Source organism: Equus przewalskii, chromosome 6 (genome assembly GCF_037783145.1).
Source record: "Equus przewalskii isolate Varuska chromosome 6, EquPr2, whole genome shotgun sequence".
NCBI lineage: Eukaryota > Metazoa > Chordata > Mammalia > Perissodactyla > Equidae > Equus > Equus przewalskii.
The window spans coordinates 59,570,628-59,584,417 of record NC_091836.1 but is presented as its reverse complement, the minus strand read 5'-3'; the positions used below and the strand labels follow the sequence as shown (position 1 = coordinate 59,584,417).

At 35.0% G+C, this 13,790-nt stretch overlaps 1 protein-coding gene across 3 annotated transcripts in view; it reads left to right on the top strand.

The window, feature by feature from the left end:
• Positions 1–12,255, top strand: part of EED (embryonic ectoderm development) — a 30,111-nt gene extending 17,856 nt beyond the window's left edge. For 2 of the 3 annotated variants that reach the window (XM_008540339.2, XM_070625731.1), the window contains 5 exons: positions 2,239–2,344; positions 3,486–3,560; positions 10,745–10,903; positions 11,445–11,518; positions 11,921–12,255. In XM_008540339.2, the coding sequence (XP_008538561.1) occupies positions 2,239–2,344; positions 3,486–3,560; positions 10,745–10,903; positions 11,445–11,518; positions 11,921–12,047 (541 nt within the window). In that variant the 3' untranslated portion in view covers positions 12,048–12,255. The remainder of the gene's footprint in view (positions 1–2,238; positions 2,345–3,485; positions 3,561–10,744; positions 10,904–11,444; positions 11,519–11,920) is intronic. The other variant, XM_008540347.2, reaches the window with a different exon arrangement.
• The last annotated feature ends 1,535 nt before the right edge of the window (positions 12,256–13,790 follow it).

The following is a 13,790-nucleotide window of genomic DNA, read 5'->3' as shown; positions in this document are numbered from 1 at the left end:
TTATGTTTACACTATACTGTTAAGTGTAAGTGTCTAAGTGTATAGTAACATTATATCTAAAAAAACAATGTACATACCTTAATTAAAAAATTCTTCATTGCTAAAAAATACTAACCACCATCTGAGCCTTCAGTGACTTCAGCGAGTTGTAATCTTTTTGCTGGTGGAGGGTCTTGTAAAAAACACAGTAGCTGCCAAGCACAGTAAAATCAGTTATGCCCATATGTTTTTGGCTCATTTTTCAAAATCACCTTTAACTTGTGTTTTCATCTTAATTTAGTAGCACATTTCACTTATTTTTATTTAGCTGTGCATATGCTTGGCCTTTTAAGTTGTAAAAATTTTGAGCCACTTAAATTTACTGTGTACTAACGAACCTTCAGAATAGCATCATTAGCTTTATTTGTCAACATTGTAAATTATAATTCAAGACAATAAATCATAACTTTTTAAATGGGGTTCTTAGCTTTAATTCTTGATAATATAATGCTTTCCTTAATGATGCTCTCACTTCACTAAATGGAGAAAATTCAAAAGCAGGAGTCTTGTTCCATGGACTAGGAATCAGAACTTTGCAATTTTCTTAATATATTTTTGAAATGCCTTAATTCTTAATTGAGTGTTTTTTCAGAATCTTATCACGCTGTTAACACTTTAAGTATAACTATTGTATGTCTGTGTATGTTAACTTTGTTTACACTTTTTAGCAAGGAGCTAGAGTTTATTTTCTGGTTGTCAAACCAGATTATTAATAGATTGTTAGTTAAATTTGTAACCATCAGTAAATATTTCAATGCATTGACATTCATCAGACCTCAGAGGCCTTTTATGAATTAGTACAACTTTCAGATTTCTTTTTTAAAACACCAGGGGCTGGTAAAATAGTAAGATTATGTTTTTAGACTTTCTAGAGCTCTGGAATAAATAGATACTGTATTTCACAGCTTAAAGAAAATAACAATTATGCTGGTCTTCTCTTTGAGAGAGGTTTAGCCATAGATTATAATATGTATTTGACTAAAAAGCAATTAACATAATTACAGCAGAGTTAAGAATTTATATCAAATCATTAATAGCATTTTAATGTTTTAATAAAGAAAAGATCCCAGAATTTGAATTGAAAGGAATATTTGAAATGATTCAGCCCAACATCCTTTTTGAGGGAAAGGTAAAGAAGAGGACATGTGAGTTGCCCAAGACACAGCTAATTCATGGTATATCATACTTCTACAGTTATTTCAATATAAAAACTGAATCACTTCCTAGATTAGAAATGTTAGACGTTAGGTATACTTTACAGAATTGGCAGCAACTTTTCTAGTTTATGGTTTTCTCACAAACATCTTTAAGGAAGAAATGGCATCTCATTTTACTTTCCTAAATACAGGAAAAGTCCTAACTAATAAATGTCAAATTACTGCCAGATAGCATTTTCAGAAATTATTGCTCAAGGCAAGATTCTCATCTGACCTTATCTTTAGCAGCCTTTGGAGTGATGTGTCCTAGAATTTTCTTAGATAACTGTCTTTTGAAATAATCAAGATGTGTTGACTTTGATAAATCATTAGGGCTTAATTTTAAAGGATTATGTAGGTAGCTTAGTATTTTCTATGAGAAGCTTTCAGTATTGTAATCAGATGTCTGTTTGTTCTTGGTTAGGATAGCCAGAATTGGCGTTATTAGTTTTGGCCTATATATAGTAAGGCAGGAAGCTGTAATTTTTATAAATGAAATTTCATAGGATAAAAGTTAAATTGAGGGGCTGGCCCCATGGCCGAGAGGTTAAGTTTGCATGCTCCGCTTCAGCAGCCCAGGGTTTTGCTGGTTCATATTCTGGTTGCAGACCGAGCACCGCTCATCAAGCCATGCTGAGGAGGTGTCCCATATAGCAGAACCAGCAGGACCTACAACTAGAATATACAACTATGTACTGGGGAGTCTTTAGGGAGAAGAAGGAAAAGAAACGATCGGCAACAGATGTTAGCTCAGGTGCCAATCTTTAAAAAAAAAATAAAATAAAATTGAATTGAGAGCTGATAATGGAATAAAATATAGAAATAAAAGTGGAATGAGACTTTAGCTCTCAATAAACAGATAAGGTATTCAGTTTTCTAGGAACACCAAAGAATTAGTAGTCATGTATTTTATTTTTCAGAGTTTTTTTAATAAATCCGAAAATGAAAATTAGTGTGATTCTACTATACTTTTTTCTCTTAACTTTTGACATTTCCATTTCAGGCCATTTATTTCTCAGAAAATTCACTTTCCTGACTTTTCTACCAGAGACATACATAGGAATTATGTCGATTGTGTGCGATGGTTAGGTGATTTGATACTTTCCAAGGTATAGTAACTGCTGTTAAGCTGTACTTCCATTGTTTGTGTGAGTTGGAACTTTGCAGGGAGCACAGTTTTTTTTGCAGTTTGGTAAATTGGATGGCAGATGTGAAATTGCTTTTTTTCCCCCTAAGTCTCATGGTATTTTGATAGATTTGGAAACTTGTTTTAGGCATAAAACATCCCGATGAATCATTATAATTTGTGCTCCAATAAGATGAAAACTGTTAATTTGTAAGATGATATTGTTCTCTGATATCCAATGTTATTGTAAAATAACCAGTTTCTAAAGCCAGTAGTGTTTTTTTCTATGTTTGTGTCCATTTCAATAAACTTTTATGTACAAAACAGATGGCTGGAGTTGGCATATGGGCTGTAGTTTGCCAACCCCTGTTCTAGCATGTCGATATATATATAATTTATATATTTTTGCTGATAACTTAGAAAAGTTGGTGATGTCATCTTAACATTCAGGATTGTCACATTTGGAGAAATTGCTATCCAGTTTCTTTTCTTGATGTGGATTTCTGGGCATTTCACATTTCACATTTTCTTAGACAGAGCCTGATTTATTTTTATTCTTGGCTTTACGGGTATAGTTTTGCCTTTTTTTTTTTAACTTTTGATCTTGAAATTAGATTCAAAGGAAGTTTCAAAGATAGTGCCGAGAGGTCCCATATTGCCGTTCACCCAATTTCCCCGTATGGTTACATCTTATATAACTATAATACAATATCAAATCCAGGAAATTGACATTGTACAATGTGTGTGTATAGTTCTATGTCATTTTATCACGTGAATTTTGTCATTTCAAGAATGTTACAGTATGGGACCTTTTAAGATTGGTTTTTTCCACTCAGTATAATGCCATCCAAGTTGTTGTGTGTATCAGTAGTTCTCCCTTTTTATTGCTGAGTAGTATTTCATGGTGTGGATGTACCACAGTTTATTTAACTATTCGTCTATTGTAGGACATTTTGGTCCTTTCCAGTTTTAGGCTATTACAAATAATGCTGCTAACGAACAGTGTACAGGTTTTTGTGTGGACTTAAGTTTTCATTTCTCTGGGATAAATGCCTAGAAGGGCAATTGCTGGGTCATGGTTAAGTTCGTTTAGTTTTTTAAGAACCTGCCAAACTATTTTCCAGAGTGGCCGTGCCATTTTACATTCCCACCAGCAATGTATGAAAGATCCAGTGTCTCCGAATCTTCGCCGGCATTTGGTATTGTCACTATTTTTTATTTTAGCTGTTCTGATAGGTGTGTAGTGATATCTCATCGTGGTCTTAATTTGCATTTCCCTGACGGCTAGTGATGTTGAACATCTTTTTCATGTGCTTATTTACCATCCATATATCCTTTTCGATGATGTCTCTTCATATCTTTTGCTCATTTTCTAATTGGATTGGTTTTTGTTTTTTGTTTTTTGTTTTTTTTTTCTGTTGAGTTTTGAGAGTTCTTAATATATTCTGAATATGAATCCTATGTCAGATATGTAGTTTGCAGATATTTTCTTCCAGTCTGTAGCTTGTCTTTTCATCCTCTTAACAGGGTCTTTTGCAGAGCAAATGGTTTTAATTTTGATGTTCAATTTATTGATTTTTTTAAAAATACTATTTTATGGATCATGCTTTTGATGTTGTGATTAAAAGCTCTTCACTAAGGCCTAAATCCTAATGATTTTTTCGTGTGTTTTCTTCTAAAAGTTTTATAGTGTTATGTTTTATATTAAATATATGATCCATATTACGTTAATTTTTGTATGAGGCTTAGATGGAAGCTCATTTTTTACCTATAGATAGCCAGTTGTTCTAGCACCATTTGTTGAAGACTATCCTTTCTTTTTTGAATTGCTTTTGCACCTTTGTCAAAAATCGTTTGGCCGTACTTGTTTGAGGCTATTTCTGGTTTTTCTATCTGTTCCCTCCACCAGTACTACAAACATAGTCTTGATTACTGTAGCTCTGTAATAAATCTTGGAATTGGTAGAGCACTTTCTTCCACTTTATTATTCTTTTTCAAAATTATTTTAGCTATTCTAGTTCCTTTGCCTTTCCATATATATTTTAGAATAATCTTGTCAGCATTTATAAAAAATCTTCCTGGGATGTTTTGTGGGGAGGGAGGATTTTGATTGGAATTGTGTTAAACCTATATATCAATTTGGTAGGGAATTAATGTCTTATTCTGCTTAGTCCTCGAATCCAAGAATGTATGTCTCTCCATTTACTTAGATCTTCTTTGATTTTTATCATCATTTTGTAGTTTTTAGCATACGAGTCTCGTGCGTGCTTTCTTAGATCTCTATCTTTCTCTTTTTTTGAGTGATTATAAATGGTATTTCTAATTTCCATTTCTATGTGTTCATTGCTAGTATGTAGAAATACAGTTGATTTTTGCATATTAATCTTGAATCCTGGGACATAGCTAACTGCGTATTAGTTCTAGGAGGTTTTTTTGGGTAATTACTTGAGATTTTCTAAGTAGACCATCAGCAGCAGCAAATAAGGAGTTTTATATGTTTCCTTCTGATTTGGATGCTTTTTGTTTCCTTTTCTTGCCTTATTGCACTGGCAAACTTCCCATCCTATGTTGAATGGCAGTGTTAAGAGCAGACATCCTTGTTTCTGAAGTTAAGGGGGAAAGAACTCAGTCTTTCACAATTATGTATATTAGCTGTATGTTTTTGGTACATGTTCTCTATCAAGTTGAGAACTCTCCCTTTTTCCTGATTTTTTGGGAGTTTTGTTTATTTATTTTTAAAGATTTTATTTTTCTCCCCAAAGCCCCTCAGTACATAGTTGTGTACTTTTAGTTGTGGTTCCTTCTAGTTGTGGCATGTGGGATGCCACCTCAGCATGGCTTGATGAGCGGTGCCATGTCCATGCTCAAGATCCGAACTGGTGAAAGCCTGAGCCACCGAAGCAGAGCACGTGTGAACTCAACCACTCGGCCACAGGGCCGGCCCCCTTTTGCAAGTTTTATAATGAATGTGTGTTGAATTTTGTTGGATGCTTTTTCTGTGTCATTTGATATGATTATGTGGTTATTCTTAGCTTTTGCCTCTTAATGTAGTGGATTGCATTGATTGGTTTTTGAATATTGATCCAGCCTTGTATCCCTGGAATAAATTTACTTGGTCATGCTGTATAATTCGTTTTATTTGTTGCTGAATTCTATATGCTAATATCTTGTTAAAGATTTTTGTGTCTGTATTCATGAGGCATGATAGTTGTCTTAAGTTTTCTTTTTTCTACCTTTTTTGTCTATTTGGGTATTGATAATATTGGCTTCATAAAATGAATTTATAAGTCTTCCATCCTACATCCTGGAAGAGATTATATGGAATTGGTGTTAATTCTTCTTTGAATGGTTAGTAGAATTCTTCAGTTAAATTGTCTGGGCCTAGATATTTTTGAGGGGGAATTTTAAAATTACAAATTCAGTTTCCTTAATAGTTAAAGGGCTTTTCAAATTAAATATTTCATATTGGGTGAATTGTGGTAGTTTGTGCTGGTTGAAGAATTGGTCCATTACATGTAATGTGAAATTTACATAAATTTTAAGTATTCCCTTATTGTTCTTTGATATCTGCAAGGTCTCTAGTAATAATCCCTGTTTCATTCTTGAAATCGGTAATTTGTCTTCTCCTTTGTCCATTTTGCTAGGTGTTTGTTAATTTTTTGTTCTCTCTTATCTTCTTTCTTTCCTTTTGTTTGCTATGAGTCTATTTTGCTCTTCTTTTACCTGTTTCTTAAGGTGGCAGCTTATTATTGAGTTGACACTTTGCTAATGTGAACATTTGCTGCTATAACTTTACCTGTCAGCACTGCTTTAGCTTCATATCATAAATTTTGATATGAAATGTTTAGTTTCTCGGTGTTGGGAGATTTTCTTATCTTTCTCTTACTGATTTCTGATTGATTCCATTGTGGTCAGAATGTCCTATTTATAAATTTGATTATTTTAAATTTTTGTGATTTGTTTTATGACCCCATTTTGAGTATGTTCCATGGGAATTTGAAAAGAATGTGTATTCTGCTGTTGGGTGGAGTGTTTTGTAAATGTCACTTAGAGCCTGGTGATTGATGGTATGGCTGAATTCTTCTATGTCTTTGTTGATTTTCTATCTACTTGTTTTATCAATTACTGAGAGACAGGTATTGAAGTCTCCAGCTGTAATTGTGGATTTTTACCTTTCCCCTTTCAGTTCTATGACATTTTGCAGTGCTGTTGGTTGGTGCATACACACTTAGTATTGCTACGTCTTGGTGGCTTGACCCTTTCACCATTATGTAATGTCCATCTCTATCTATGGCAGTTTTCTTTGCTTTGATATCTTCTTTATCTTATAGTAATACAGCCATTCCTGCTTTCTTTTGATTAATGTTTGTGTGGTATATCTTTTCCCAACCTTTTAGTTTTAATCTACGTATATTGTTATATCTGAAGTGAGTTTCTTGTAGATGGCATATGGTTGGGTCATATTTTTTTTAATCCACTCTGCCAAAGTGTCTTTTAGTTGATGTATTCAGACCATTTATATTCGATCCTTAACCTACCAATTATTATGTTAAATCTGCCATTTAATTTTTTTTCATTCTTTTATTTCTTTGGGTATTTTCCCCCCAACTTCCTATAGGTGATGTGAACATATTTTAGAATTCTATTTTGGTTTATCTATAGTATTTTTGAGTATATTTCTTGGTGCAGCTTTTTTGGTGTTTGCTCTAGATGTTACAATATTTGTCATGTGCATGTGATATATATATCAGTCTACTATACATCAACATTTTACCACTTCAGCTGAAGTGTAGAAACCCTACTTCCCTTTATGTCACTTTGCCTCCATTTATAATATAATTTTCTTAAATATTCCCTTTACAGTTGAGAACTACATCAAATAATATTACAATTTTTGCTTCAACCATCAAACATAATTTAAAAAATCAAGGGGAAAAGAATAATATTGTATTTACTCATTTTGCTTTTTCTATTTTTCTTTTTTCCTTCCCAATGTTCCAGGATTCCTTCTTATATCGTTTCCTTTCTGTTCATAAAACTTACTATAGCCATTCTTTTAGGGTAAGTCTGCTGGTGAACAGATTTTCTTAGTTTTTCTTAATCTGAGAATGTCCTCATTTCACCTTCATTCCTGAGAGGTATATTCACTGACTGTAGGATTTCATGTTGACAGTTCTTTTCTTTAAACATTTGAAAGGTGTTGTGCCCTTTCTTCCCAGTCTCCATTGTTTCTGATGAGAAATCTGCCATCATTGGAATTATTTTTCTCCTATAGGTAAGAAGTTCTGTCTGTCTTAACTACTTAAGGACTTTTTGTCTTTAGTTTTCTGAAGTTTGACTATGAAGTATCTTGATATGGATTTCTTTGAATTTGTCTTTTTAGGATTCACTCAGCTTTTTGAATTTGTAGTAGGTTTATGTCTTTTGGGGACATGATTTGTCCCAAATTTGGGAACTTTTCAGTCATTACCAAAATTCTTTTTCAGCCTCTTTCTGTTCCTCGCCTCCTTTTGGAACTCTAATGATACGAACGTTAGATCTTTTGTCTGGTCGCTGAGACTGTCATTTTTTTTAGTCTGTTTTCTCTTGTTCAAATTCGGTAATTTCTGTTGTTCTAACTTTAGATTTACTCTTTCATCTCTCCTCTTCTCTCCTTCAGTTGTTTTTTATTTTGGTTATAGTTTTTTTCAGTTCTAAAATTTCCATTTGATTTTTATCTTTTATTTATTTGCTGAGACTTTTTTACTGTTTAAAGTCTGTTTGTAATTGCCCATTGAGGCATTTTTATGATGGCTGCTTTAAAATCCTTGTCAGATAGTTCCCACCTCTGTTGACATTCTATTGATTTTTTTCTCATTAGAGTTGAGATTTTTATATTTCTTGGTATGACGAGTGATTTTTAACTGAGATCTGGATTTGGGGGTATTATGGGACTCTGGATTTTACTTAGATCTCCTACAGCAGGCTTCCTCTGATAAATTTTCAGCTGGGGAAGGGGAGCATTGCCTCATGATTGGCAGGTGGCACGCGAAGTCCAGGTTCCTCACTTGGTTGACTTGGTGATGGTATCTCATTACTGCTGGGGTGGGAGAACAGGCTTTCCACTGGGCCTCAGGTGATACCACCCTAGCTGGGGGAGGCTGGGATGCCTGAATAATGCTCCCTAGGTGGTCTCCACTGGCACTGCAGGTAATGGGTGGTTGTGAACATTCTGACTCTCCCCTGGACCTCTTCTGAGAGGAGGGAGGGCCCTAACCAGAGAGGAGGAGTCACCTCATTACCATGAGAAGGTAGGGGGCAGTCAGGGGTATACACTTGAGGTGCTTAGTTACCACCTGAGAAGGATTCCCCACTGGGCCTTTGCTGATTCGTGTGGGGCCAGGTCCACAGTTGTTTCAGTGATATTTGGCTGGACTAGAGTGTTTGAAAATTTTCTCCCTTGCTAGGTTGCCACTTTCCTGGTCCTTTGGCTAGAGAGAACAGGCTTTTGTTAAAGCTTTTTTTGTCTTGACCAATTAGCATTGCTGAATTGCTGCCTCCGTAGAGTTCAGTCTGGGATACGTAAATGAGGCAAAAGAAAACCAGGGAACTCAACGTCCTTCGTGCCCAGGGTTCCTAATCAATCTGCCTTCTCTGTTCCTCTCAGAGACTTATGTTTGCTTTATATTTGATATTCAGACTTTTAAGCTGTACTTAGTGGGACAAATGGCAGAAAGTACATCTACTCCATTGTTTTGGAAGCAGAAGTAAAAAACAGTAGATCTAAAATTTTAGCTCTTGGAACTTAATCAGATGATAGAAAAGGGTTTCTGCATTTTAGGTGAGAAGCTGAACTGAATGAATTATTGGTGGTCTCAAATCTGACTCTGCATCAGAATCATTGGGAGAACATTGTAAAAGTAGATTACTAGGCTTCAACCCCCAGAAATTCTAAATCTGGCACAAGGACCTGGGAATTTGTAATTTTAAAAATCTCTCTAGATGATTTTCAACTGCCTCCATCCATTAGCATGGGCTAATTCTTTTTACTTCCCTATGCTTTAGTTCTCCATGAGGGAGCTCTGTTAATTAAGGTTCCGTTACTGGTGTAGACAGTAAGAAGCACTTGAAGACTTATTTTACAGTTCTTCTGCTTCAGCCTCCCCTCTCAGAGATTCTCATTCAGTAGGGTTGGGGCCACGCTGAGTATTTTGAGAAAACTCTGCAGGCTCTTGACCCAGTTATGCACTTAGTTAAGAGTCATCAGACTAGGTGAGCTCTAAAGTACTTTACAGTAAAGAAATTATAATCTAGAAAAGACAGAGAAGTAAAAAGTGTTGTCCCCTCCCTAATCTTAGTGTGGCCCTGCTGTTAAACTGTTTAAATGCCAGTGAACCCCACAGGGCTGCCACATGTGATCCTGTAGGCCGTGTCCTATAAAACTCCAGGAGGTGCTCTTCACCTCCATCAGGGTTTGTCAATCCTGGCCCTGTTGAAGTTGGGTCAGATAATTCTTTTTTGTGGGAGGGGCTGTCCTGTGCATTGTAAGGTGTTCAGGAGCGTCTCCAGCCTCTATTGACTAGAGGCCAGAGACATTGCTAAATGTCCCGTAATGGGCAAACCACTGATTTACACAGTAGTATGAATAGTGCCCATTGTTGTGCAATTTTTCTTCCATCATATTCCTTACCACTTGCTGCTTAAGTAGAATATGTGCAAAGGTTCGATGTTACGGGATAGGGAAGGTGTAACTCAGCCTATTTCAGTCCCGTCCCCATATCAATGTCTTGATGTTAAACCACTGCTTTTATTGCCTTCTATATAATCTGATCTCTGAGGCCCTTTCTGTGAACTCAGTAGCTTTCCTGTGACATCTACTGAGCACCTACCATATAGTGCAGACACTGGGGATGGAGCAATAATAGTTAACCAGATAAAGGGAACCACATGGAGTTAGAAGTGGAGTGGGCAGTGGGATGGGAAAAGATGAAACTAGTGAAGTAAGCAGGGGCCATACTGAAGAACCATGTATTCTAATGCGATGTTTGTAATTTACCTTTGTTATAAAACACTTCAAGACTCTGGATGCTAAAGTGTCTAGAGCTGAGTTTGCTTTGGATTGGAAGAGAAATTGTGACTTCCAAAATGAATATTCCAGACAGTGTAATGCTTTCATACTGTCAAAATCTGTTGATAATCAGACTTCTTGTCCTCAAGTGTGAACATTGACTGTGTAAATATAAATGAATGTGTATCACTGTACTTAGTAGATGGATAACTATGTTCTAAGAGCTGCCAATTCTAAAATGATAGTAGAGAAAAAGCTTTGTTTTTAATATTTAAAATTCAGTTCTACAAGTAACAATTTCCTTTTTTCTCATTTCTCCATCTCTCTTTTTTAAAGTCTTGTGAAAATGCCATCGTGTGCTGGAAACCTGGCAAAATGGAAGATGATATAGATAAAATTAAACCCAGTGAGTCTAATGTGACTATTCTTGGGCGATTTGATTACAGCCAATGTGACATTTGGTACATGAGGTTTTCTATGGATTTCTGGCAAAAGGTAGCAACATATTTTTATATTTTGATACTATTTGACTTAAAACTATGGCGATTTTAGTTTTCTCTGTTGTGCGTCTGTGTTTTGTTTCCTTTAAGAACCTACCTTGGTGTTTTGTATTCATTGCTTTGGCCTTTGACGTTATTTATTCTGCCCTTATGGCTCTGCGTGCCATCTGCAGTGCTTATTATAAATGAAATTGATAGGTTTCAGTGGTGGCAGTTAGGTGTTTACTTTCCATAACATCTATTGCTAAGATTTAATGTTTTGGTGATTAGAGTATTGATCTTTTTATGTAGCTTTTTCTTATGTAAAGCCCTTCATAAATTTGCAAATGCCTTCTTAATTTACACTACACCTCTGTAAGCGTTAGTGTTGCTCTTATCTACATTCACTGATCAGAAATGTAAGATGCAAAGAAATAATCAAGAGCATAGCCGGAGGCAGGAGTTGAGTTTTTCCGAAATAAGAAAGATGCTTAGGATTGCTTGAAATCTTTATAGCTTATTTTAATAATTTGATGTTTTTAAAAATGTTTATACAGATGCTTGCATTGGGCAATCAGGTTGGCAAACTTTATGTTTGGGATTTAGAAGTAGAAGATCCTCATAAAGCCAAGTAAGTATTTAGAAATTCCTGTTTATAATTTCTGCCTTGTTCTCCAAAATGTTATGCCAATATAGAGGAAGTAATGATACTTGCAATGCCATCCTTAAATCATTTGTAACATTTACACATCTCAGTATTTCTTTTTTATTCTAATAATGACTGTTTTTCATGAGTACTTTGCTGACAAACTATTTCTCTTTTTATGTAAGCTATATGGTGCCTCTTGAATTTAAAATATACCCCAATTTTGTGAAATTGGAAATTGAGCTCTTAGTGAAGTATATTCTGGTTTTGAATGCTTTCCTAAATGACTTAGAACATCTATTCATTTTCTAAATCATTGTTTTAAGTTAGATATTGACAACATTATGTATGTGTCGTATTTAACCTGCTGTCCTGTTTTCTCCCTAGATGTACAACATTGACTCATCATAAATGTGGTGCTGCTATCCGACAAACAAGTTTTAGCAGGGATAGCAGCATTCTTATAGCTGTGTGTGATGATGCCAGTATTTGGCGCTGGGACCGACTTCGATAAAATACTTTTCCTAATCAAAATTAGAGTGTGTTTTCTCTGTACAATAGAATTAATGTATCTTGCTAGTAAGGGCACATAGAGCATTTAGAGTTGTCTTTCAGCGTTCAATCAGGCTGAGCTGAATGTAGTGATGTTTACATTGTTTACACTCTTTGTACTGTCTCCTGCTCAGACTCTACTGCTTTTAATAAAAATTTATTTTTGTAAAGCTGTGTGTTATTTTAGTTTATTTTCATTGTGTTGAAAAGAAATGTTGAAAGTAATACAATTATGCCTTATATTTTTGTAATGATCATTTTTTGTAGGACACTTAACTGGGGAGAGCTATGTAATGTAGTGATTAAGTGTAAGCTCTAAGACTAAATTGAATTTAAATCGTGGCTCTGCCACTAACTGACCTTGGATAAGTAACTTAACATCTCTGTGCCTCAGTTTCCTTGTGTGTATAACAGGGATAATACCACCTACCTCCTAGGGTTATTGTGAGGATCAAATGATTTAATACATGTGAAGCAGTTAGAACAGTACTTGACATATGCTAAGGCCTTATCTTTATTGGAAATTGTATTTCCTATGGTTTTTATTTCTTAGTGATTTCTTCTGTAATAGTTTTATAAGTTATGCTAAAAATTCTGTAGAGTTGTAATAATGTTTTAATAACCTATCTTTACAGTTAAAAGCTATTATTGCCATTTGATTTCCAGCCAGCCATTAGTAATCTTAGTGGAAATGTTATCATTAGAGCAAGAGAGGACAGGATATAGAGGCTTAAATGCAGTGGGTTGAAAAATGAAAGATATAGTGAACATATCCGAACTGTTGGTTATTGTCCCCTTTTCTAAAAGGATATTGGTTGAAGAGAGATAAGTAGATTCAGTATATCATAGGGTTAAGAGTAGTTGTTGTTTCGTCCCAAAGGTAGGGTGCTTTGCTTATATTTATGGACAGGAGACAGTAACAAGAATGAAATTAAGATATAAAAGACCAGAAAAATCCCAAAAGAGTTTGGACCAGGATGACATGTGTAAGGGTTAACCTGAAGCAGAGGGAATGAAGAAACCCTGGTGATCATAATGATAAAGTAGGAGGTAAAATGAGGGGAACCAGGGTAAAATACAAAGGCTGAATTTTTTCAAGTTTTTAGATTCATGAACCTTTTTCTATAAATCTTTTTATACATTTCCATGAATATACCATTATTTAATACTTTTTTGGACATGTTAATTGCTTCTGATTTTTTGCTGTTATAAATAATATTTTGAGTAACAGCCCAGCACACAAGTCTTTGTGTACCTCTCTGATTATTTCCTTAGGTTCATTTGTCAGAATTTATGACTGAATGAAAAGGTGTTTTTATTAAGTTTGTACCAAATTCACTTTTTCTAACAGTATATGTTAGTGCCCATTTCAGTTTTGTTTTTAGCTCCTGTGTACATCTCTGCAGAGCAGAGGTCAGCAAACTTTTTCTGTAAACAGCCAGATAGTAAATATTTTAGGCTTTGTGAGTCATATAGTCTCTGTCACATCCATTCAACTTTGCTGCTATACTGTGAGTGCAGCCATAGACAATATGTAAACGAGTGGCCCTGGCTGTGTTTTAATAAAACTGTAAAAACAAGCAGTGGGCTATATTTGACCCACAAGTCCATAGTTTGTTAACCCTTGGTATGGATACTAGCTATTAAAATGAAGAACCTTAAGGAGGCCCCTAAAGTTGCTGAGAATTTAGTCAACCAAATAGCT